The 23,963-nt window shown below is 46.4% G+C and overlaps 1 protein-coding gene across 2 annotated transcripts in view; it reads right to left on the reverse strand.

Moving 5' to 3' along the window:
- Nucleotides 1-5,775: 5,775 nt before the first annotated feature.
- Nucleotides 5,776-23,963, reverse strand: part of SLC14A2 (solute carrier family 14 member 2) — a 55,601-nt gene continuing 37,413 nt past the window's right edge. The window contains exons 12-21 of one of the 2 annotated variants that reach the window (XM_067699218.1): nt 20,897-20,988; nt 18,454-18,536; nt 17,239-17,398; nt 16,249-16,438; nt 15,799-15,927; nt 14,748-14,940; nt 11,694-11,841; nt 10,924-11,058; nt 9,808-9,857; nt 5,776-6,852 (exon numbers count right to left, since the gene is read on the reverse strand). In XM_067699218.1, the coding sequence (XP_067555319.1) occupies nt 6,652-6,852; nt 9,808-9,857; nt 10,924-11,058; nt 11,694-11,841; nt 14,748-14,940; nt 15,799-15,927; nt 16,249-16,438; nt 17,239-17,398; nt 18,454-18,536; nt 20,897-20,988 (1,381 nt within the window). In that variant the 3' untranslated portion in view covers nt 5,776-6,651. Of the gene's footprint in view, nt 6,853-9,807; nt 9,858-10,923; nt 11,059-11,693; nt 11,842-14,747; nt 14,941-15,798; nt 15,928-16,248; nt 16,439-17,238; nt 17,399-18,453; nt 18,537-20,896; nt 21,020-23,963 lie in introns of both variants that reach the window. The other variant, XM_067699216.1, reaches the window with a different exon arrangement.

Raw genomic sequence — 23,963 nt, forward strand, 5'->3', positions numbered from 1 at the left:
AGGTATCACCTCACACTGGTTAGAATGGGCATCATCAGAAAATCTACAAACAACAAATGCCAGAGAGGGTGTGAAGAAAAGGGAACCCTGTTGCACTGTTGGTGGGAATGTAAATCGATACAGCCACTATGGAGAACAGTATGGAAGTTCCTTAGGAAACTGAAAATAGAGTTACATATGACCCAGCAATCCCACTACTGGGCATATACCCAGCGAAAACCATAATTGAAAAAGACACTTGTACCCCAATTTTCATTGTAGAACTATTTACAATAGCCAGGTCATAGAAGCAACCTCAATGCCCATCGACAGACAAATGGATAAAGAAGATGTGGTACATATATACAATGGAATATTACTTAGCCATAAAAAGGAACAAAATTGGGTTATTTGTAGAGACGTGGATGGACCTAGAAACTGTCATACAGAGTGAGGTAATCAGAAAGAGAAAAACAAATATTGTATATTAATGCATATATTTGGAATCTGGAAAAATGGTACAGATGAACCAGTTTGAAAGGCAGAATAGAGATAGAGATGCAGAGCACAAATGTATGGACACCAAAGGAAGAAAGCTGGGGGTGTGTTGTTGTTTTTGGTGGGATGAATTCGGAGATTGGGATCGACATGTATACACTTATACGTATAAAATAGATAACTAATAAAAAGCTGCTGTATAAAAAAATAAAATTCAAATTAAAAAAATAAAATTGTTACTCTTAAGCATTTTATTATATTTGCAAGTAGCTATCGAAGGAAAAAAAAAGAAAGCCAGAAAAGGCCTGGTCGGTGGGGTGTGGAGCTTAGGCATGGATGGAGTTTAGGTGGGGGACAGGGCCTATGCTTAATACCCACATTGCCCGAAAAGGCGGCCCTGGAGGGGGTAGGGGGTGGGGCTTAGGTTCAGTGCCACAAGAGGGGCCCAGGAGTGCCTCTGGCCTTGGAGGGCAGAGGACCAGTCCTGGGAGCCCAGCAGGCTTCCCGGGGTCCAATTGGGCAGGGGAAATATTAGCTGTGCTCTCCCCTGTCCGTCTGATCTTCCAGGCCCCTGAGGGTCCCTCCAGGCATGGGAAACCCTCGCCTCTTCCAGCCACCACTCAGGGGCACAAGTCTTGTCTGGTGTTCACTTCTCCTCCCCCTCACTCCCCCCAACATTCTACTCGGTCACTCGGGGGTTCCTCCCATCTCCTTGGGTGTCGAAGTCCCCACCAGCATCTGGCCGGTGCCCTAGTTGTGGGAATATGCAAACTCCGCGTCTTCCCACACCGCCATCTTGACCCCAAGGGCTCTTAAATAGCCTTCACATGAACACTGCTCTGAGGCAGGTACAGCCCTCGTTTCATAGACAATGAGCTGCAGGCTCTGAGATAACCTCCCAGCCTGTAAGGACTGTATTCAAAACCAGGTTAGTTCACAGCTGGGACCTCTTCACACCTACCTTCTGACTCACCAACTAGTTTTGATGACTGTAGGAGGTGTTGTGAATTTATTATCTTTCTCGTAGGTTCATGATCTTTCTGAACTCAGTTTATATCCTCAATTCCTACATCTTTCATTTTTAGAAATGTTCTTTCCCACCTTTCTGCAATCTCAACAGCAACAGAAATTTCCTCTTATTCCTACATTTCATCAGAGATTCTAAAACACTCTAAAAGAAGAAATAAAACATACATTCTTTACTATTGTTCTTCTAGGGGTTAAAATATGTTCAACTAATTTGGAGGTGAAGTGCAAAATCTTCACATCTATATCTATCTATCTATCATCTATCTATCTATCTATCTATTATCTATCATCTATATCTATCTATCATCTATCTATCCATCTACCTATCATCTATCTATTTATCATCTATCATCTATCTATCATCTATCATCTCTCTATCATCTAAGTATCTATCATCTATCTATCTATCTATCATCTATCTACCCATCTATCTATCATCTGTCTATCTAATACATATCTATCTATCTATGTATCATGTATCTGTCTATCATCTATCTATTATCTATCTATCTATCATCTATCTATTTATCTCTCATCTATCTGTCATCTATCATCTATGTATCTATCCGTCTATCTACCTATCTATCTATATCTATCTATCCATCTATTATCTATCTATGTATCTATCATCTACCTGTCTATCATCTATCTATTTACCCATCTATCTATCATCAGTCTATCTATTATCTATCTATCTATCATCTATCTATATCTATCTATCATGTATTTACCTATCTATCTATGTATCTATCATCTATCTAAGTATCTATCATCTATCTATCATCTATCTATCTATCTATTTATCATCTATCTATCATCTATCTATCTCAGTTTGTAGTGTGGCCAGAGTGCTTCCATATGCTAGCAGAGGTAGATGGGATGCTCTCAGGCTTTGCAGGTTGACCCCACCCAATTCTGCGTTCACTCTGAGGCTCTGACAGAGCTGAGCAGAGCACACACTATGCCCCACCCCTTTTATAATTTCTTCTGACCGAGGATTGAGTTAATCATGTGGCTTAGTCCCTCCATATTATCTTCTTGGTCTGTGCAAGCCCCTCTCTTGAATGTGTGAAGGTCTGTGTGTCTTTTCATTTCTATGCTCCATTCTCTTTTCTCTCTCACATTCCAGTGTACCTCTTTTTTTGTTTGCATGCTTGCAAAATATCTATTATTTTGTGTCCATGCATTTTAAATTTATGAATTGGTATGATTATAAATGTCATTTTCCTCTTTATGCCAGCACTATGTTTTTAAGATCTATCCTCATGGCTCTGTGTGTGGTTCTGGCCTTCTACCTGCTGTGCTGGCTCCCTGGTGTGCAGCACCCCACTCAGCCTCTGCCCTCTCTCCAGCTCTCTGCAATGCAACCAAGGCCGTGGTGAACAGCCCCATCTGGAACTGTTTATACTCTGGCCAGGAATTTCTGGGCCACAAGGTGTGTAGATACTCAACATGACTGAATTCTGAGGACCTGCTCTCCAAAAGGCAACAGTGTTCAATTTCCCACCAGCATCTCATGAGGACCCCAAGCTTGCTCCATGAGTGCTTTAAAAGAACATCTGTTCTCTATTTGAGAACACATTTTTTGAGGGGTGTTGAGTGGGAGGGTTTAGAATCCTACATGTACATAAGAGCTCACACTTATTAATTGTAATGTTCATAGCCCTGATATCTCTGCTCATTTTTTGTTCTCATGATAGATCTGTTTCTGAGGTTTTGGTAAAATCTTAGCTACAATTATTAATTTGTTTGTTTCCCCCTGCAGTTCAGTCATTTGTTACTTGATGTATTTTGAGACTGACTGTTTAGGTCACAAGTGTTGATGATGAGTGTGTGCTCTTGGCTTATTGTTCCCTTTACATCATTATTTGTCCTTTATTTTTGGGCTTTAATTTCACTTTTCAAGGTATTATGGCTGATACCCTAGCTTTCTTTCAGTCCGGATTTGTTTAGTATATCTTATTTCATCCTCTCGTATTCAAACATTTATGTCTTTCTGTTTTAAATGTTTATTGTAAATAGAAAATTGTTCAGTCTTTAAAAAAATGCAGCCTGAGAGTCTGTCTTTCAGTGGTGAATTTAATAGTTAACTTTTTTTGGGGGTCAATTAAGGTCATATTATGACTAATTTCTACCTTCTGCTTATTTTCTTGTGCTTATTTTTTTTTTGGAAGGGAGACTTTCTATAATATTTTACTCCTTTTTTACTTTCCATTGCAAAGAGAATTTTCCTCTGGTTTAAAATTTATAATTCTGCTTTTGTTCTCATGGTGGTTGCCCTTATCACCCATGTTTATTCCTCCCTGTGGACCTTGTAAACGTATGAATTTTTGTACAAGCTAAATACTCTAATAGGCTCTCCTGCCTCTTCCCCCACCCACCCTGCCACCATCATTTGATATTCCAGTTGTAGGTCTATTTCTTCTGTTTTTCCCCTTTGGTCCTAATAAACAATAAACATGTTTGATCACCTTACACTTCTTGTGTCCTTTGCAGCATTTCCTGGTTTCATTTTTCTCCTTATTTGGATGCTTCCACTCAAAGTGTTTTCAGTACAGGCTTCTGTGGGTAAATCTTATGATTGAGAACACTTTTGTTATTCTCTCAGCTGCCTCCTGTATGTAGAGTGGCATCCATGTAGCATCGCTGGATTGAATATTTTGGCCCTAGTCTTGGAGTCTCTTGTTAGGAAGCCTACATTAGTTCCTTCTCACCAAACTGATGTGTCAGTGGTGTGTTGGTGAACTGGCCATCCGGGAAAACAAAGATCAGGTTTGTAATTTCTGGGGTGTAAATACTCCCACCCTCTCTGATTTCCAGCTACCAAGGTGATGTCACTAAGTGTGGCACTGGAGGGATATGCTCACTTGGGTAACCAGCTTTCAGGAGCTGGTTGGAGCTGTCTCCCCTCTCCACTGCTGACATGGAATTGAAGGGCTGGAGGAGAAATCCTTTGGTAACCTCTAGATGTCATACATTTCATAAATCAAATTCTTTTATCCCATCTATTTCCACCTTGCTTGGTATCCTGGGCCAACTCAACTTGCTTTATAGGTGAGGATATTGAAATACTTAGAACAGCTGAATGGATTTGTTAGTGGTCAATAATCAGAATGGCATGCATGTGGAGGGTTTCCTGCTCTTAATAAAACCAGATTATAACACTTTGGTGGAAAATGCATGAAAAATGGTATTTTAATTGTTCTATGTCATCACTTAGAGGTTCTGGGGCAGCTGAGCGAGCTGTGAGCATAAACAGCATTCTGGTGAAATTCTCGGATGCTTGATCCTCAGACAGCCATAACTCACTGGTCATGAAAATAGAGCCTGAGACTTTCTTGGCCTCAAGGTGTGATCACAAACTCAGAGGTAGCCTCTGGAGTGTGACTTGTTCCCATTTCCTATGTGGGGCATTTGTTTCCAGCGAGAAGTGTTCTGTTTTCCTGGAGAAGCCATAATTGGATAGATATAATCTGGAAGAGAAATAGGCAGCCAAGTATTTTTGGGCTGATGGAAGAGGGCTGGGATCTCAGGGCTGACAGAGGAAAGAAAATATAAACGTAGACACCAGCTTTTGCTAAATGATGGATTTATAGTTTGTCCACTCCCCCTTGTTTCCTTCCCTCATCTCCCGCCTTATGTCCTCACCCCACAATGCTAACCTGGAAGGGTGCAGGGGGTGGGCACTGAGGCACTATAAGTGGTTCATCCCTGTCTTTTGGGGGAGGGGTGGGAAGGCTGAGCCACGTGGCTTCCCGCAAAGGGACCCTGTGTTTTAGGAGCTCAATGCTATAACCACAGCAACTAAATAACAAGAGTTACTGGCCATTCAAGAAGGGCTGGATTAATAATTTTAGGGTGCAAGACTATCCCCTAAGAAATGAGATGGGTTGCAACAACTTGCACTTCAACTGAAACAGAAAACAATGACCATGGTCATTACTGTATAATTCCCTTTGTAAGCAAATCAAACCTTCTTCTGATAACTTTCAACCCACCCTCCTCTCTCTCTGTTTTTTTTTGGAAGAGGTATCTTTTATTGTTTTGGACTTTATGTAATACAGTCATTACAGTGAATACATAGCTGTTTCTTTTTCAGTGTTAAGACAGAATGGGTGGCAAGTGATTCTGTGGAAAGAGGTAAGAATGCATTTTATCTATTCATCCTCATCTCTTTTCAAACACATCCTTGACCGTGGAAAGCCCCTCAAATGAGCACGGCGTGGACAACGTAACTGAGCCGCATTTTAAGAAAACCCTGACACCAACTTGCAACCTTAAACATTTAATGAGAGTATGCTTATGAATATTATAAAAGGAAACACATTTGTTTAAAATATGATTTAAATGTTGAAAAAGATCAATTTTCATCTGATGACATTTCTAGTAATAATTGTTACGTAAAGGAAGGCATGTTGGAATTTCCAGTGAACTTAGGTTCCTAATCCCAAGTCTGGAGAACATCTCATGACTCAAGAATAAATCTCCACACAACATTAAAATTGTCCTGCCTCTTCTCCAGATAGCCCTTTCATCTTTTACTTAAAGTAATTATTTATTGGTCATGCTGATTTTGTCAGTTTATAGGAAAGAGAAGAATCAATACTTCTGAGGTGGAAGGGACTGTAGGGCCCCTCCTCGTCATGAAACCAATAAGAAATTGAGGCTGAGGGGGGGATGGACCTACCCAAGTGGTTGGAGTTCACTCATGGCAGAGCTGGGGGTAGACCTGCCCTTTTGCCTTGTAGACTGATTTCCTGACATTACGTCACTGCATCAAATGACTGAGTTGGCTAACAATGTCACCCATCTCTGTCCCCTTCCTGTTGAATTCTCTTTAGGGGTGTGGCTTATTTTGCAAAAGAGAGAAAATTCCCCACAAAGAGAGCTCTTGTGGAGTGAGCTATAGGTATAAGGTCTAAATTAACCATGTTTTTGATAAGTATTGTGCATCTTAGAACATAGAACTTCCTGAATAGGGACTGCACGCTTATTTCCCTGTTCTTGGGAATAACTGGGGTATAGGCTTGCTTGGGGGCAGAATCACAGAACCATCAGAAGGAGAATTTAAGTGGCCTTCAGCCTGGGGACCTGGACAGCCTGCTGAAGGCTGAATTTACAGTGACATGTTTTGGTAAGGGCAACTTAGGAGACATCGTAGGCCTGGTACTTTGTGATGGTCGATGCTCTTCTGTTTTTCTCCTGGGACAGGTAGTAGATGCGGTTGGCCTCTGGGTAGGTGACTTTGCTGAGCGGGAGCTTGTAGATGGCCGGGTTGTTGGTCGTCAGGAGCAGGAAGGTGAGTGCCGAGAGGCAGAAGGGCCAGGTGCAGGGCGGTAATCCAAACTGGGGGGAGGCGGATCACAAGAGAAGCCTTGGTTATATCAGATGCCTGTGCTCGTCTCATCGGCCCTTCACAATCACCTAGGGTCCTGGGTGGAGGAGGGGAGGCTTGGTGGGCACTGAGCAGAATAATACTTAATTCATGACCAACATAAATCAAATCGTTCCATTGGGGTCAGTCTGCATTGTAACAGGGGACACATATTCTTCAAAATGCAGCCGCTGGAACCCTCTTATAATATGCCTTTATGTGGAAGACATATTTTGTCTTGGGTGTCTGGCCAGGCTCTACCTCCCACTCTAGGACTTGTGGCCATTCCCCACCTTCTCCCAAAGCCCCTGTGGAAGGAATAGCATCGGCAGCCATTTTTCGTTCAAAACCTTTTTCTCTTTGGTCATGTCTGCTTGCACTAGAGATAAGCGCCTGACCCAAATGCAGCTTCCCATAGGCAGGCTACCTGGGAATAGAATCCCTGTCTTGAGAATTTGAGCTAAGAGATACAGAGACTGCATCCAAAGACTCGATCTGAAAAAACTAGAGAGCCAACCAGTGCTGGGTGGATATTTGGGGGCCTCTGTGCAGCAGAAGAAACCCATCCCAGAGAGACACAGAAACAGAACAGACATATGGAGAGAGGCAGAGATGTCACATCCTAGTCCCAGGGAGCTGGAGATCAGGAGTAGCTACCTCTCTCCTCAAGGGCTCTCCCATTCCCAACAGCCTTTCTCATGATGTTCCCCTGTTTTTTGTATCTTAAGATGCCCTGAGGCTTTTACATACACTTCCCCATTCTTCATTTGAGATAACCTGGATAGCTTGTTAGCAAAGAGCCTACAAAGTCAACTATGAAGCGGAGCAAATCAATGCCCCTTCTCCCCCAAACATCCTTTTATCATAAGCAGTAAAAGCCTCAGGGAGTACCATTGAAGGAGTGATTCCACTTGGTGTGTGGTCAAAGATGGCCCTGTTGGGTGGGACTTTAGGAGGAGCAATGACAGCCTGGTACCAGAACTGTAGCCTTAAGGAACACCCATGACTGAAGAATTCCACTCCGTGAGTCTTACCAAAGCCCTGCTAAGACTGCATAGGGTGTTTTGGAAAGCATCTCCTTCAAGTCCTACAGTGAGAAGGATGTGGGCTGGGAGTTCCACAGACCCAAATCCAAATCTCAGCTCTGGTTACCTTGTTGGAGCCATTTCCTCTTTCTGACAACTATTTCCTCAACAGCAAAATAGGGATAAAGATATCTACTCAGAGTTGGTGCCTAGTGCATACTAAGCGCTCAGTAAATGGTCCTCAGTTTGTGGTCATTGTCGTGAGGCAGAGGGCAGTGCTGTTGAAGATACGGGGCTGCACATGCAGGAGCCGATTAGAAAGCAAAATTGTGCGGCTCCTAAGTGCCCTCTTCTGTAGAGGCTTGAAGGGTCTCATAAATGTCATTCAACATTTTTATATCCTGTTCCTCAAGGAGACTGGAAATTCCTTCAGAGTGAATTAATAGCTTGCACTTTTTTTGTATCCCTGAGAGTGGGCAGTACAGTGTCTTAAACATAGTAGGTACACAGAAAATAAACATGATTTTGTTTTGAAAAATGTCTAGGTAGAGTGATATAACCTGTAACTTCTCTGCACAAGATGAAGGGGCCAGTTATCCTGTAAATTCCTATGATCAGGAACAAAAGTATCCCGTTTGCATCCCTTCTAGTACCTTGTCCAAGGAAGGCACGTGACACGTATTTACTGGATGGACAGCTGGGTGAAAGGATGGGGGCAAGAAGAGGTGGGAAAGCCTGGGGCAGACAGGAACCTCAGAGGCCAGGCTCCGTCCTGTTTCTGATGGTCGGCTATCTAGCCCCAGCTCTAATGTATCCCATGGTGGGGACTCACTACCTTAGGGTTTCACTCATTCTGCATTTCTTGAGCACCTACAATGAGCTGGGCACTATAATAGGTACTAGAGATAAAGATAAGAATACAACCGGGCCCCTGTTCGAAGGAGCAAAAGGGCTGAAGGTGGAAGAGGACTGGTGTGTACTAGACTTGTCACAATGTTGTCAAGCGTCGTAGCAGATATAAACACAAAATGTGATGTGGCCCAGAAGAGGGACTTAGTCCACTGGGGGACACAGGATGGTATTAGGGAAGTTGAATTCTATTGCTTACAAAATTCCTTCCTATGCTCTGTCCAAACCATGCAATTTCACTGAGGATGGAGGAGGGATTTAAACACGGGTTAGTGGAATGCCCATCTCCACCTCCACCTGCAGGACCAATGGGACTTTTCCTGGTTGCCTGTGTGAGCTGGGCCTTGAACCTTTATGGAGGGGGAGGCATAGACTGTAGGCTGAGCCCTTTGTGCTCTGCGATGGGGCCAGTGTCCCTCCTGTGTGTGTTGGGGGCTGGGCTGGCCATGTGGCTCCCCCAACCTCACACACAACCTGCACTGGGGCTCAGGCGGAGAAGGGCTCTCAGACTGCTGCACAGGCCCTCAGCCGCCAGCTCTGGCTTCCCTCGGGCTTGGCCTTGTCCTCCTGGAAGCCTTGCCTCGTGACTCCTGACTCCTTGGTAGTTGCTATGGGGTGAACAAAGATGTACACTGGCCCACAAGCTACTTGGGTAGATGATCTAGAAACATAGGAAAAAAAATTAAATATGAAGATTTAAAACTAGTTGTAGAGGATTGATTTACAAGAAACGAGTCTGATTTACAAGATAATGCTCTTCAGACTGTCCTTCTATACGGAGCCCCACTGGCCCACTGACCACAGGATCTGATTGACCAGTGTTGACATTAACACTTTTGAGGCCCAGCTCTTTCTGTCTGCGGCTGTGAAGGAGGGAAACGTGATTTGAGACATGAGGGATGGATTGCGAAGGGGTTCCTGGAGGAGGGGTTTGGGGAGCTGAGAGAATACAGAGGAGGGTGTAATGCACATTCCTAGCCCATGTTGACTCACCACAGATAATACGTTAGCCAGGGCAGCACCCAGGTAGGCTGCAAACAGAGCTGCAAAAGAACCAAGAAATAGGTGACTAAGAGTGTCTCGAGTTTACATATTCTCCCCCCATACGTTTCATGCCACAAATGCTATCTCTCAGGTTAAAAAAAATCGAGTTATGTTTCCGTTGCTTGGCAGCTTTGAAAAGTGTTAAATTCCATGCAAATTCCAGCACAACTAAGACAGCAGATGAACTTTGTTGAAAAGGACCAGAATTTAGCTGTTACAGTTCTCCTGGGTCCTACCACCTTGCATTCTAGCAAAGGAACGTTTAGGAGCATAAACCGTAAATGAACATTTTACTATACAGCCAAGGCACATGAATCCCAGAACTCCCTGCTGTGATATTTCATCACAAGTTATTAACATAATATGGGTTTCCAGGGAGGAACAGCATTCTTTAAGCTTGAGGAAGACCAAATACACCTACTGCCTCATCTTCTGGGCTTTGTGTGTGGAGGGTACCACTAGGCTGGCCACTGGGAAGACCCAAGTGCTGGTGAGAGGTGAGGTTCCGTGAAAACGGGCCACAGTAATTTGGCTTTGCTTCTGAGCTCTCACTTTCTCCACTAAAACCATCCCAATGGTCCCTAGGATATTAACAACAGCAAACCTTTATCAGAGAGTTACTGAGTGCCCTGACCACATTCTTCAGCATTCCTACAAGCATTATTTGAAGGTTCTGTGGTTAATGTTTGGGTGCATAAGGTTAACTGCTGTATCTGATGTAAACTGCCCAATTCCACATATAAAGATTAATTTGCATAAGACTTGCTCTGTCGGAAAGTTCCAATCACCAGCACGGGAAGCAGCAACCACAGCAGACAGCCCACGGGCAACAACCGAACAACCTCCATGTGGCTGAACACTTAGTGTTCACTAAGAATAGTTTTCAATGTACTAATCACTAAAGGACCATTCAAAACAGCTTAAAATAAAAACGCTTTTATAAAGCAAACACATCCTCCCATTTATCTTTGGAGGACCAGCAGAATTTCTGCGGGGCGGTTTCCCTGTGGGCATGGACCCCGGCATCATCGGAGGTGGAAAGGGAATCCCGCTGGCAGTACCCACCGCAGGCGACGGCGAGGAGGTGCGTCTGCCAGGTGATGACGTAGAACATGCCTCCTATGGCGATGCAGGCCAGCGTGCTATTGAAGCCACACAGCCCGAAGTAGATGGAGTCAAAGGGTGTCGCGAGAGTGAGGGCTGGGGGAGAAGACAGGCTGAGTGCTGTGCAGGTCGCGTGGGCCCACCCACCAGCCCCAAAGCCCTCCACAGTCCTCAACCCAGACCAGTTATCAACACCAAAGTATGTATAAAAAGGACTTCTGACTATTCAGTGAAAAAACATCTAAAGGAAACAAATGGCCTTGGTCACATGCATATCAGTAGTTAAGCTGGTATGGGTACAAGAGACCCTTTTGAGTAGTGATCTGAAGTCTGAGTGAGCAGTCCAGAGAAGGTCCCTTCCCTGCCAGAAAAAGGCGGGTTAACAGAACCTTAATGTTCTCTAATGGAGGACAAATGCTTCTTATCGTGATTAGAGATAAGACTTAAAATATAAACATGCCTGGAAGCAACTCCTCCCCAGCTTTTAATTTATACTGAGGTGGAAATGACTAACACCAGAGCCTTTCCTGAGGACAGCTTTTGCTCAGGGGAGTAGGAGGGCACCGGCACCCAAAATGGAAAGACAGGTGTAATGGAAGGAGGGAGAGTTTATAGGAATAAGCCGGTGGAGCATGGAAGACACATGGCACCATTTTCTTTGGAGCAGGCCCCAGATACAGCATCCTTATTGCCCATTAATAAGGGGCCCATTAATTAATAATGACACTAACCTGCTAACATCCCCATGGCGGATCCGATCGCAGCATGCAAGCAAATAAGAGGTGACGATATGAACAAAGCTATGAGGAAAATGCCTCCAGTCCAGGGGTTATCGCAGCCGTACACTTGGCCGATTCCAACAGGGATGGCTCTCAAAAGCTGCAGGTCCAACAAGAGCACATGCAATTATGGAGGCAAAAGAGACAACTTGAAGCTTGGCTGGAAAAGGTTTGGGGCCAAACCCTCCACACTAATATTTTGCAACAGTTTTCCAAGATATTTTCAAATAGGTTCACTCTAAAAGGCACACAAGATTTATTGTTTTAATCTTAAGTTCTTAGAACAGTAAGGGGTTAAAATGTCATTTCCTTTATTTAGAAACATGAGTGTAAGGCACTAAACTCTCAGTGAAGAGAAACTGAATACTTCAAATGAGGGTGTTATTCATTAGAAAAGTAATAGATGTCTAACCAAAGTTGGGGTTGAAAAACTCTTGTAACATTTTTTTAAAGCTAAAAACATGACTAGAAGGCTAAATATTAGATGGAAAAATGGTCCTTTTTGTTTCCAAGAACAGCATGTCTGGGCTGTGGTCACGTTTGTGCCATCGTCTGGGCGAGGAGCTGGACTCGTATCCACAGAGCAGCACCTGGGCAGGTGGTATCTTGGCATCTGCGGGTTTTATTGATGAACCTGTCACATGGCTGATGGAGGAGAACCCTGATGTGTTAGGCCTCCGTGTGTCTCAGGTAGCAGACCTGTGTGTGAATGAGACAGGAAGGCCAGGGTGCAATGTCGAGTGGGCACTTGCACACGTACTCTGGAGTTTGGGAAAAGGATCCAGGGCACATGGGCTTCCCCAGCAACTGAGATTGGGTCCTGTATTTTGGAAGGTTGGCCAAAGGCCCTTGAGCAAAGAAACGCTTACAGGAGGGGCTCTGGGCCCTGCTGGGATGCACTGGGGTCCATCCTTCCCCTTGTGTATATTTCATGATAAGGCAGTTCTTCCCTCAGCCCAAGTCCTCTGAGGACTCCTCCTGGGGTGCAGGGGAGGGAGGTCCTGTAGCTCCAGGGCCCTCGCCCCACACGAGAGTGTGCAGTGACAGGACTGCAGGGTAGTCTTGTGGGCAACCCTCTGGGCTCCGTCCCCCGTTATCCCAGGACAGAGAGCAAGACTGGGCTCCGGCATCGCCACGCGGGGGATGGCGGGACAGGCAGAGAGTTTGGTGCAGAGGCAGTGGTGCTGGTTCCTCTGGTCTCCAGCCGGTTGCACCCTCCAGCACGCTCTCCCCTCACCAAAGAGCAGAGGAGCTTGTGGGGCCTCAAAATCGTTGGGAGCTTTAGACCCTCTCTCTGACATCTACCACTTGTTTCCCCAAAACTCAAGGCTCTAGTTATAATTGTCAAAATGACAAAACATACTCACTATTACCATAATCCATTCAAAATTGGCCAGAAAAGTATTTCTTAAAGAATAACCACCAAACGTTGAATTTGTCTTTCCTGGAAATTTGGGGGTTCTAAAGCATTTGTACAATATTTTCCATTTTTTTCATTTTTACAAAATTCCTGGTTATCTTTTCAATTGAAAATGTGGTTTGGAGCATGCAAAATATCTTAAACTTGCCTTTTCTACCATCATTTCCCCATAGCATGACAATTAGAGCAATTTTGACTTCAAAAGATACTGATTGGTTTAATATCGTGAAAGGGAAGCCTGAGGGGCTGAACTGCTAACAGCATCTTTTCTCACCTTTGGCTCATGAAGGTACACTCACACAGACACACACAGACACAGACACACACAGACAGACACACAGACACAGACACACACACACACACACACCCCAACAAGGATGGGGCTAATGTGAATACGTCTCTTCCTAGATAATGCGTCTTGGACAAACGGAGGGCTCTTTCTGCCCTGCCATGCTGCTGTCTCCTTGAACTGTTCAGAGAAACTAGGCACCATTATTTCTGACACAAATTCCCTTCAACAAGCCCAGGTGGCTTTGTGGTTAGATGATGAATTGCCAATAACAAAGTTCAGAGTGAGCTCTAGCCTATGGAGTCATTTAGTGTAACAGAGAGTAGGGGGACCTCAGAGAAAATGTGCCCAGTTAGAAAAGAAGGCTGATGGGCATAGTTCTCCAGGCTGACTTAACGCTTTTAGAGTAGCTTCTTATTTAGTTTGGCAGACTTCCAGCGGCCAGCAGTATATACAGAATACTTGCCAAAAGCGTAAAAATCTCTGTTATATAGATAATTCTTAGTGGAGCAACACCTGTGCTTTAAAGTGTGAGGATGCCCCAGAGAGCAAGGGGAAGCTGCTCCCCAGGCTGGAGCAGAGACTTGTCGAGCCAACAGATGGCAGTGTGTGTGATGTGCACATCTTCAATGATTCAATGACATTGAAGGAGGACAAAAATACACAGAGTCGCTTGGATTGAAACTGGAGTAAAGCATCAAAAAGGCTTTTTTTTTTTAAAAAAAAAGATAAAGGAACCCAAGTCTAGGAGTCAGGATGCGGGAGTTCTAGTCTTGACTTTGCTCCTTACTGATTAACCATGTGACCTCAGGCAGTCTCTTAACCTGGCTTTAGTCTCTCCCCCTGTGCTATGATAGGACATTGTGCGGCCAAAAATGGCCGTTTTAGCTCTTAAAAAGAGGAAAGAAAAAGCTGGTGGCTAATGAGATATTGAGGTAGAGTGTCTCGCACTGTATAATTGGTAATAGTTGTTACTCATGGATGTTTCTTTTCTTTTCTTTTCTTTTTTTTTTTCGGTACGCGGACCTTTCACTGCTGTGGCTTCTCCCGTTGCAGAGCACAGGCTCCGGACGCGCAGGCTCAGCGGCCATAGCTCACGGGCCCAGCCGCTCTGCGGCATGCGGGATCTTCCCGGACCGGGGCACGAACCCGTGTCCCCTAAATCGGCAGGCGGACTCTCAACCACTGTGCCACCAGGAAAGCCCCTTATGGGTGTTTCTGACATGCAAAATAAGTAAATGCCACTTTAACACTGAGTTTGGACAGACGCTGCCCTTCCACCTTCCACGATACCTACCAAGGGCACTTGGACCTCCGACCAGGTGATATTGGGCATGGAGGAGGAGGGCTGCAGCAGCTTCGTGGGGAAGAAGAGGTTGTAGTGGCCCGTGGCCGCCAGGTACAGGGTCACTGCGATGTTGAAGGGCAGCGTGAAGACCGGGAGGTCCCACTTGCTGAAGATGGTGCCCAGGGCACTGGAGAGGATGGGGCTGAGGGCAGAAGCACAGGAGATGCTGTTCAAGATGCCCCCTGGCCCTGACACTAGCCTGAGTGGGTTTAGGGGGCCCCCTGTGCCTTCCCAGGGAAAAGCAGCTGGCTGGCTCCCTCTCCCAGCCTGACTGGCCCTGGGCAGCTCCTCCCCTGGACCTCCTTCCTCTGCCCCTGCACAGCAACAGGGTGGACGCCCAGACTCAACTTCAGAAGGAGGGCTTTCAGGGGAGATCCTAAGGCGGGGAGCCACAGACCTTCCCTGAAGAGCCACATGGCTCCCTGCGCAGGCATGGGAAAGGGGCTGATGGTGAGGGGAATCACATTCATTCAATCATTCAGCAAATGTCTGTTGAGGCAGAGAGCACTCCTGGCCGGCGTGCCCTGTGGTTTCTGCAGGTGAGTAAGGACCTGGAGCCTGGCCGTATGAGGGCTCTGGGCAGGGCTGGGCCTGCAGCCCACACTGGGAGGTTGTCCCTGTCTGGTCAGGGTGCCCAAGGACAGGGTAGCACTGGGGGAGCAGGAGGGATGGGAAGATCTCCAGACACTGACAGGACCCCATAGTATGCTCTTAACCTCTGTGGGCCTCAGTTCTCTTCCCTGTGCTCTGCCGGGGTAGGACCAGGGGCTCTTTTAGATCTTACAAAAATGAAGAGTAAAGGAGGGTATGTAATGAGATACTGTGTACAGACCACCTAGCACAGTGGTGCTGTTGCTGTCTAACATCAGTAATTATTTCTAGTGGCTGTTTCTGATGTGCAAGCTAAGGAAATGCTTCTTTAAACTCCAGTTTGGACAGACAGTCACGGAGTTGGGGTAGAAAGGCTGATCTACACCCACAGCCTTGGAAGCAAACTTACCAAGACACGGACATTACGATGACGGGGAGTAGAAGCCACCAGTAATAGTCGCCTTTGTCCGAGAACACAGCCATCAGCAGCCCCACCAGCACCCCGTTGTAGCCGTGAAGTCCGGCTGCGATGGCGGACCTGGGGGGGAGGGCTGGTGAAGGAGGGGTTCCCCGAGGCCTGACGCAGGGCACTGCCTTCTTGATTTTCCTTCTGAGTCAGGCTTTTCTCAGCTGGAGCCTGACCACACACACCCCTTCAAACCATCAACCCTTCACAGCCCCCTAGACAATGTGTGGTTGTTAAAAGTAACCAGGGAATGGTTGTTTTGAGTGATTAGTGACCTTATTGTGAGGGGTTTCTGAGCCGGGAGCCAGGCAGTGAAGATGTGAGGCTGGTGAATGTCCCCACGGGGATCTACCTGTGGTCTCAGGCCTGGACCCTGGGTTTCCTGGGACTTACTTGTCCTGACTCAGGATGAGGGCTGTCAGGGTGGATACCACGGTGCCCAGGCAGCCCGAGATGGCCCACCAGGGGTTCTGGACGAAGAGGCCGAGGACGATGAGGATGCCACTGAGGGGATTGTTCACAAACATCACCTGGGATGTGCCCCGGAGGACCCAGTCGAGGAACTGGAACACTGGGGATTTGTCTGAAATAGAACCAGTCAAGGCTCAGCTGTTACACCTCTAGGCGAGGCCCCAGAGGGCAAGGGGGTTAGGGAAGCTGGGTGTCCAAGGTGGGTTCAGCTCCCTGCTGTCACCTGCCACAGAGGAGGGTACACCGAGAACCTGAGGGGGCATCTGACTGCCCAGAAAACCCTTCAGACCCACTGAGAGCTGGCTGTGGTCTTTAGGTTGTCATTCAGGCAGTGGGTACCCCGTGCGACCTGTGCCCCTGTGAGAGTGGCATGAATTTTCAAGAGGAGGGATCCAGAAAGAAAACTCTTGCAGCCCAGCAGGCATCAAACCCATGGCCTGAGGTCTGAAGGATTGCTAACGGGAACCTATTGGAATAGTAGACACGGCTCTCCCACGATCCATCTCTAGGGCAGGCATTTTTCTAGAATGCTGGCTCTAGAATCCCAGTCCTACAATGTGACATTCTTTATTTAAAAAAAATTTTTATTGGAGTATCGTTGCTTTGCAATGTTGTGTACAATGTGACATTCTGAGGGGATATTTGAAAGCACATGACTGTTATGTTCAGAACTGAGAGCTTGTATACCTACATGTATTGGCATTTACATCCTGAGAGACTGCGTGTCTGTCATAAGAGTGAAACTCCTATCCTACCCTACCCTATCCTATCCTATCCTATCCTATCCTATACTATCCATGGAAATGGGACTCAGTCTCATCTACAGAGATCTGTGCAGCGTGTTTCCTGGGGGACGACCAGAGGGGACATTTTTAGGGATAGGAGCAGGGGCTGCTCTCACGGAAACTTTACCTTTAAGCCCCTCTCCGCACTCCTTCATCTCTCCTGTGATGTACCCGAGGGCTTTGCGGACCCTCTTCCCGCTGGCAGCCAGGGAACTCTGAATCCAGGAAGTCTTGGAGATGTCTGTTTCTACCTTTATCTCAGAGCTCTCCTCCATGGTGTCCAGATCCTGTCCAGGGACAAGAGACGGGCAAGAAGCTCCCACATTCTGAGGCTCTCACACTGAGGAGTGACTTGCTTGCTTGGGGACAAGCTAAGATTTTCACTTGGTATTTAGTGAAATTGCTATTTAATCATTTTTGTTTCTGTAGACCAGAATATCTTTTGTTTTGTTTGATCTTTTACCTCATTTAATATGGGCAACAGCCTTGCACAGTCAGCCATCTGTATCATCCATGGATTCAGCTAACTTCAGGTTAAAAATACTCAAAAACAATTTCTAGAAAGTTTCATAAAGCAAAACTTGAATTTGCTGCACACTGGCAACTTTTTACGTAGCATTTACATTGTACTTACAACTATTTACATAGCATTTACATTGTATTAGGTATTGTAAGTAATCTAGAGATGATTTAAAGTATTCCAGAGGATGTGCATAGGTTATATGCAAATACTATGCCATTTTATGTAAAGGATTTGAGCATCCACAGATTTTGGTACACATCAGGTGTCCTGGAACCAATCCCTCATGACTGTAGTATAACAAGACAACATCTTTATCCTCATTCTGTGGATGAGGTCTCAGGCATGGATGGAGAGGTTCTCATTTGTAAAAGTCAAGGTCAAATGATAGAATTTAGATTTACCCACAGATTTTTAGATTCTTTTTTTAAAACAAATATTACTTCTACTGTACCATACTCTTTCCAGAAGAAAGTATCCCCTCCCACCCTAGCATGTCTAGTCTTTAAAATTTAACTGTCCATAAAATTAAACAAGTAAATGTTCTGTTTTGAAAATTGGCACCAGCTTATTTCCTAAGTGCTTGAATGCTGGATTCAGAGGAAGATGGATAAGAAATAATCAAAATAAAAGAAACATGAAACTTTATAAAGTAAACTGAAAAGTAGACATCTTTATCCCACATAGTTTTGTTTCTGGAAATATGAACTCAAGAAAAGTTTGCCTAAATCAGAGGACGTCTTTTCTGGACCTCAGCTCTCTACCTTGCTGCGGACTATGTGATGTGGGCGCTGCCCCTGATTCGGGCCACTCTTTACTCACCAGCAACTCGACCGTGGGCTTCCGGTATTGGTGGGGAGAAGGGTCTTTGGTGCGCCTTTCCTGGTGTTCACCTTTTCCAAATACTGGAGTTGGCAGGGAGAACATCAACTATTAGGACCTCTACCCTGGCACCTTAGCAGCAAATTTCCTGCAAGGCTCAAGTTGGAATACTCAGCACTTTCTACCCCAGTGAGGATGCCCCAGCCTCTGCGCCTGGGGCAGGAGGGCCCCCTCCTCTGCTACTGCACACACCCAATTGGGCAAGCTCTTCGGGGGAAAAAAAATCACATCTTCATGTAAATTGGACATTTTACAAGAATTTAGGGAATTCAGAGACTCAGCTGACTTTTAGTTAAGAGGCTCTGATCTTGTTCAACTCCCCTATTTTTTAGGTGAGGAAACAAAGCTGTCTGTGAGCCCTGAACCCAGGGTTCTTTTTCCACATGAACACGAAGATTGGTATTTATGAGGCATTATTGCTCATAAAGCATTAAGCTGCCTGAACCATACGTCTGTGTTCAAATTATACGACAACTTTTTCCAACTGGATAACCTCAGCTGTTTTGGTCTTTTTAGGATGTATGTCTTAGAATTTTAGGTATTTTAGCAGCAGCTTCTTGTTGGATTAAGACAAGTGATATCCGTGTTGTCACTTGAAACAGATTTTGGCATGTCCTTGTAATTCTAGAAAACTGTTATTAAGTAGCTCTGAATGTATTTTTCATTATAACAAGATAATTTATTTGTAAAGGTGAGTAATTTCAGAAAGGTTTTAAGTAACATGAAAGAAGGCCCTTGGAGGTTTTGCTGTTTATGCTCTGGTGCCCTCTTGTGGTCCAGTGTGAGAATGGCTGTCTGGGCTCAGAATGCCCTGTATCTTCAATTGGCCATTCTGTCTGCATTCATGAGATTTCAGGGCACCTAAACACTAGAAGAGATACGTCAATGGCTCTGAGCTCCCCCATCTGAAGGAGCAGGGACTGCAAATACCAGTGTGGTTGGGAAGTTACACTATGTAAGAGAAACAAATTAAGGAAGTTTGAAAGGAAGAGTAGGAAGCAAAGAGGATGACTCTAGACTGTGAGGCTAGTGTGTTTGATATCCTGATGGATTCTCTGCTTGTCTGAAGCGTCAGCTCTTCAGCAGCTTCTGCTAACCCGCCTCCCAGGCTCCTTTGCGTGGGGCTCTCTGCTAGGCCCTCTTTCACCCCAGTCCCCAGACACTATCCTAAGAATATGTTTGCAGGGAGATTGTTAACTTTTTGAGGCAAACTATGCTTTCTTCCTGAGGATGCCCTGGGGTCTCTGTCAAACACAAACTCCTGGGCTAAAGGGGTCCTTGATTTAATTTGGTGCCCTCTCCCCAGTGTATGAGGTTTTCCCAGACCACCCCAGGCCATTTCTCTGGCTGGCTACTTTGGCTATAAAACAAGGAGGCTCAGACAAACTGGGGCAAGAAAGTCACATGCTTCATGTGATACTGTAAAAGGATGCTAACCCAGGAATCAGTTTTATCCCTGCCATGCCCTCACCAGCTGTGTGACCCTGGGCAAGTCGCCTCCCTTCTCTGGAGGGCAAAGTTAGATTGCCCCTCTGCCCTGGGTCTTCATGACGCTGCTCCACCGTGCATCTGACTGGGGAGACCCCCACTTGACCCCACACCCCTCCCCCACTGCCAGCTCTTCCCTGTTTGACACAACATGTCCTCAGCGTCCAAATTGAAGTTTCTGGCTTCCCCGCTTTGGCTGCCCTCTAGACCCTCCTCTTGACCTTGGGAGCCCCTCCCCTCCAGGGCTCTCCATCTGTTCCCTTTTCTAGACATCACCACTGTCTAGCATCAGGACCAGCATCAGCATCAGGACCAGTAGCATCAGGATCAGTGGTTGTGACTTGGCAGCACATTAGAATCTCATGGAGAGCTTTTTTTGGGGTCATTTTAAAAGTGCAAAGTTTTATTTATTTTTATTTTATTTTTTGTATTTTGGCTGTGCTGCACGGCATATGGGATGGTTCCCTGACCAGGGATCAAACCCAGGCCTCTGCAGTGAACGGGCCAAATCCTAACCATTAGGCCACCAGGGAACTCCCTCATGGAGAGCTTTTAAAGCTCCTTCTGCCACCCAGGCTTCTTCCCAGGTGAATTGGATTAGCATTTCCGGGAATGAGATGCAGGTGGTTCCAATGTGCAGTGAAGTTTGCAAACTCCTGGCCTAGACTGACAGAGTCAGCTGCTTGTCGTGGCTCCAGTCTCCCTGCCCCAGGGCGTCTAGACCCTGGAACCCGTGGCTGTGGTCAGAGGTCGAGGGTGATGAGACTGAACCTCACCCTTGTGGCTCTCCCCACTACCTTGTGATGGAGGTGTTGCCATGGTCCCCATTTTAGAGGTGAGCAGATCAAGGACCCGGGAGCGGGGTCAGGGGTGGGGGGTAGTGGGAAGCGCACACCTTTGCTCCTTCTGCGAATGGATGACCATTCGATGTGGAACACGTTCCTGGGCTTGAGGTGCACAGCCTCCGAGCCCTCATCTGCCTTTGGGCTCGTCGTGGGCGGTGGCCCCCCAGCGCTGCCTGGCCGGGGGCAAAACAAGACAGGTCAGTGTCCCACCCTGGACCACCCCCCGAGAGGCAAGCAGAGAGTGCAGGGAAATCATGTGCAGAGCCAGAGGAGCAGCGTGGCGTGAGCTGCAGCAGTGAGTGCACCAGTATCTGCGGAAAAATCCCTCTTTTCCATTCCTCCCGATGAAACTTCCTTTCCTCACAGAAACTGCATCCCAGACACCTATCAGTGTCAAGATATGGACAGGCCAGCCTGCCTTGTTTCCCCAGTAATACACTGCTCTAAGACCTCCTTCACTTGGTCTCGGACTGGCGTGGATGGTGGGCCCGAGCTGACTGCCCGTTCCCATCCTTCAGCCGGTGGCCTGGCCTCCGCCTGCAGTAGGGAGTTTGTGTGTGTGGGTCCTCAGTGCTCGCTGCACATCAGAATCACCTGGGTGCTTAAAAAAATGCCTGACCCCTACCCCAGACCCATTTTAAAAATTGGAGTTTTTAATGCCCAAGATGTTTTAGGAGGTGGCCCTAAGGTGCAGTTTGGGCTGAGAACCTCTCATCTAGGGTTTTGCTGCTCAAAGTGTAGTCCCTGGACCGGCAGCCTCCTCTGGGAGCTTGTTAGAAATACAGAATCTCAGTTTCCACCCAGGCTGATGGAATCAGAATCTACAGTTCAACAAGGTTCCCCAGGTGATTTCTGTGCACATTGCTTTGCTCTGTGGGGAGCTAAGAAGCTGCAATCAGCTACAAGAAACATTTCTATCCTTGTGGAGAACAGAGTAGCTTACCACGTGGCACAGAGTTTCTCAAACTGGGTCTGAGAATTGACAGTGTCAGATCACCTGACGGCTTGTCATGATGCGTGCCCCAAACCCTACTACACCCGGCCCACACTGACTAATTGGAGTACGTGGTGGTCCCCGAGACAGACACTTCTGACACTTTCTACTTGTGGTTCCAGTGAAGTCTAGAGTTAGATGATCAAGTGGCTGCCTGGAGAGCTTTCACACTGTTACTACATTTGCACACTTCTGTAAGTTAACTCACTTGGGCATTGTTATCACCAAAAGATGGAAAATTGAGGCTCAGATGATTTCTGAAGCATCCTACAAACAGTGAGCCATGTGGCTCTCAGCCCTCAGTCCTCTTTGCAGCTTTGTTGCTCAGCGTTTGGTTTGTGGACCAGCTTCATGGACATCCAAGGGAGCTTGTTAGAAATGCAGACTCTCAGGTCCCATCTCAGACCCACTGAATTGGAATAAGTTTTTTGTTTTTTCTTTTTAAATGAGATCTCCAACTGACTTGTGTGCACATTAAAGTTTGAAAAAACTGGTCTAGTTCACACTACTCATGTAGAAACAACTTTAGCAAAGCTGAGAATATAGCAGGACCAACAACCGGAGTATGTGGGACATGTGTGAGCAAAGAAGGTATTCTGTCTATACTCTCAGACTGAAAGGTCACACATGTGACTGTGTCCCTTCCCTCTAGGCTCGGAATGGGAAAAAAGCTCCTTTTTCACTCATCACCCTGCCCGTGAGTCACCATGGAGCCATAACTCCAGAGGCTGGAGAAGCCCCCTTGACCCTGCGCTTAAGACACACGTGGAAGGTCAGCCTTCCATAGGGCACCTCTGCAGATAGGTTCTGGGCAGGGGAGTGAGGACCGAGGGGGTATTATTGCATCATCTGGCAAAGCAGGGCATTCTCCCATAGCCAGTCCACAGTGTACACCTCCCAGGCTGGAAGGGCACCTCTGCTGGCTCAATGCTTCTCATTTCTCACGTGCCAATGGTCAGCCACCCTAGCCACGCCCTGCGCAGAGCCATATTTTGACCTTAGCATCATAGGTTCAGACTTGCATGGATCTTCAAGATCACAGTCTACCTCCCATATCCAGAGAAATCACCTCGCCCCACCCAAGTCACATAGCTTATTAATTATGGCACAGCCAGGAGCTGCACCCAGGTCTCCAGACTCCCAGTTCGCTGCTCTACGGATGGCCGCAGAAGACCTGGCTCCCGTTTCCTGCCCTGGCCCTTCGCTTTCAGCACTTAGATTGTGCTGCTTGCTCAGAGCCCAGGAAAGTGGGTCAGGGTCCACAGTACTACGTGTTCCCAGAATCGATGTCCCAGCCACAGAAACAAAAATGAAGAGTATCTTTCTTTTCCTTGAACACATTTTTTTTTCTTATTTGGGGTGATTGCGGAGGTAGCCCCAAATGTGGTCTGACATCGTGTTGCTCCTGGACCTCCCGTGGGCAGGACGGGAGTGCTGAGCTGTAGACCAACCACCCAGGGAGGGCGATGGCCCCTCCAGATGTGCCGGCTAAGCGGTGAGGATGACAGGTGGGACGGATGCCACAAGGAAGATTGGAGAGGAAGGTAACACATTTCCTGAGGCTGTGAAAATACTTAAAGCTAAGATGATAGCAACTTACCACTACCTTTGGGACAGATTCTCAGGGCTTTCATAATGGATAAAGGCAATTTCAAAAATATCATGAACACATCTATCAAATGCTCTAGAAATAAATGTTCCATTGGTGTGGTGGGGAAAAAAGAAAACAACGATAACACTGGCCGGGAACCAGCATCGCTCATTCTGCACGGCATTTTGCAAGTCAAGTAATTTCATCGACAGTTTCCCTCATTGCAAGCACGGCGCTCAGAAGGAGATATACAGACCCCGTAGAGCTGACCTTGCAAACCCAACCTATAGAATGATGACAGATATTTCGGAGGGTACCTGCTATTTCGTTCTCATATTGTTATGAAGATGAAATTAATGCTTGCAAAATGTTGGGGAAAATAATTTTGCAGAGCTCATGTCAGTATCTCCTCAGGGAGGCCATGTCTCTGGAACAGCCTGTGCTCTGGGCAGGGTGGGTCCTTAAGTCAGGGCAGGCCTGGCATTTTATACCTATCATCACCCACTCCTACCTCGTGTTCCTGTCTGTCACC

This window comes from Pseudorca crassidens, chromosome 12 (assembly GCF_039906515.1).
Source record: "Pseudorca crassidens isolate mPseCra1 chromosome 12, mPseCra1.hap1, whole genome shotgun sequence".
In the NCBI taxonomy this organism is placed as follows: Eukaryota; Metazoa; Chordata; class Mammalia; order Artiodactyla; family Delphinidae; genus Pseudorca; species Pseudorca crassidens.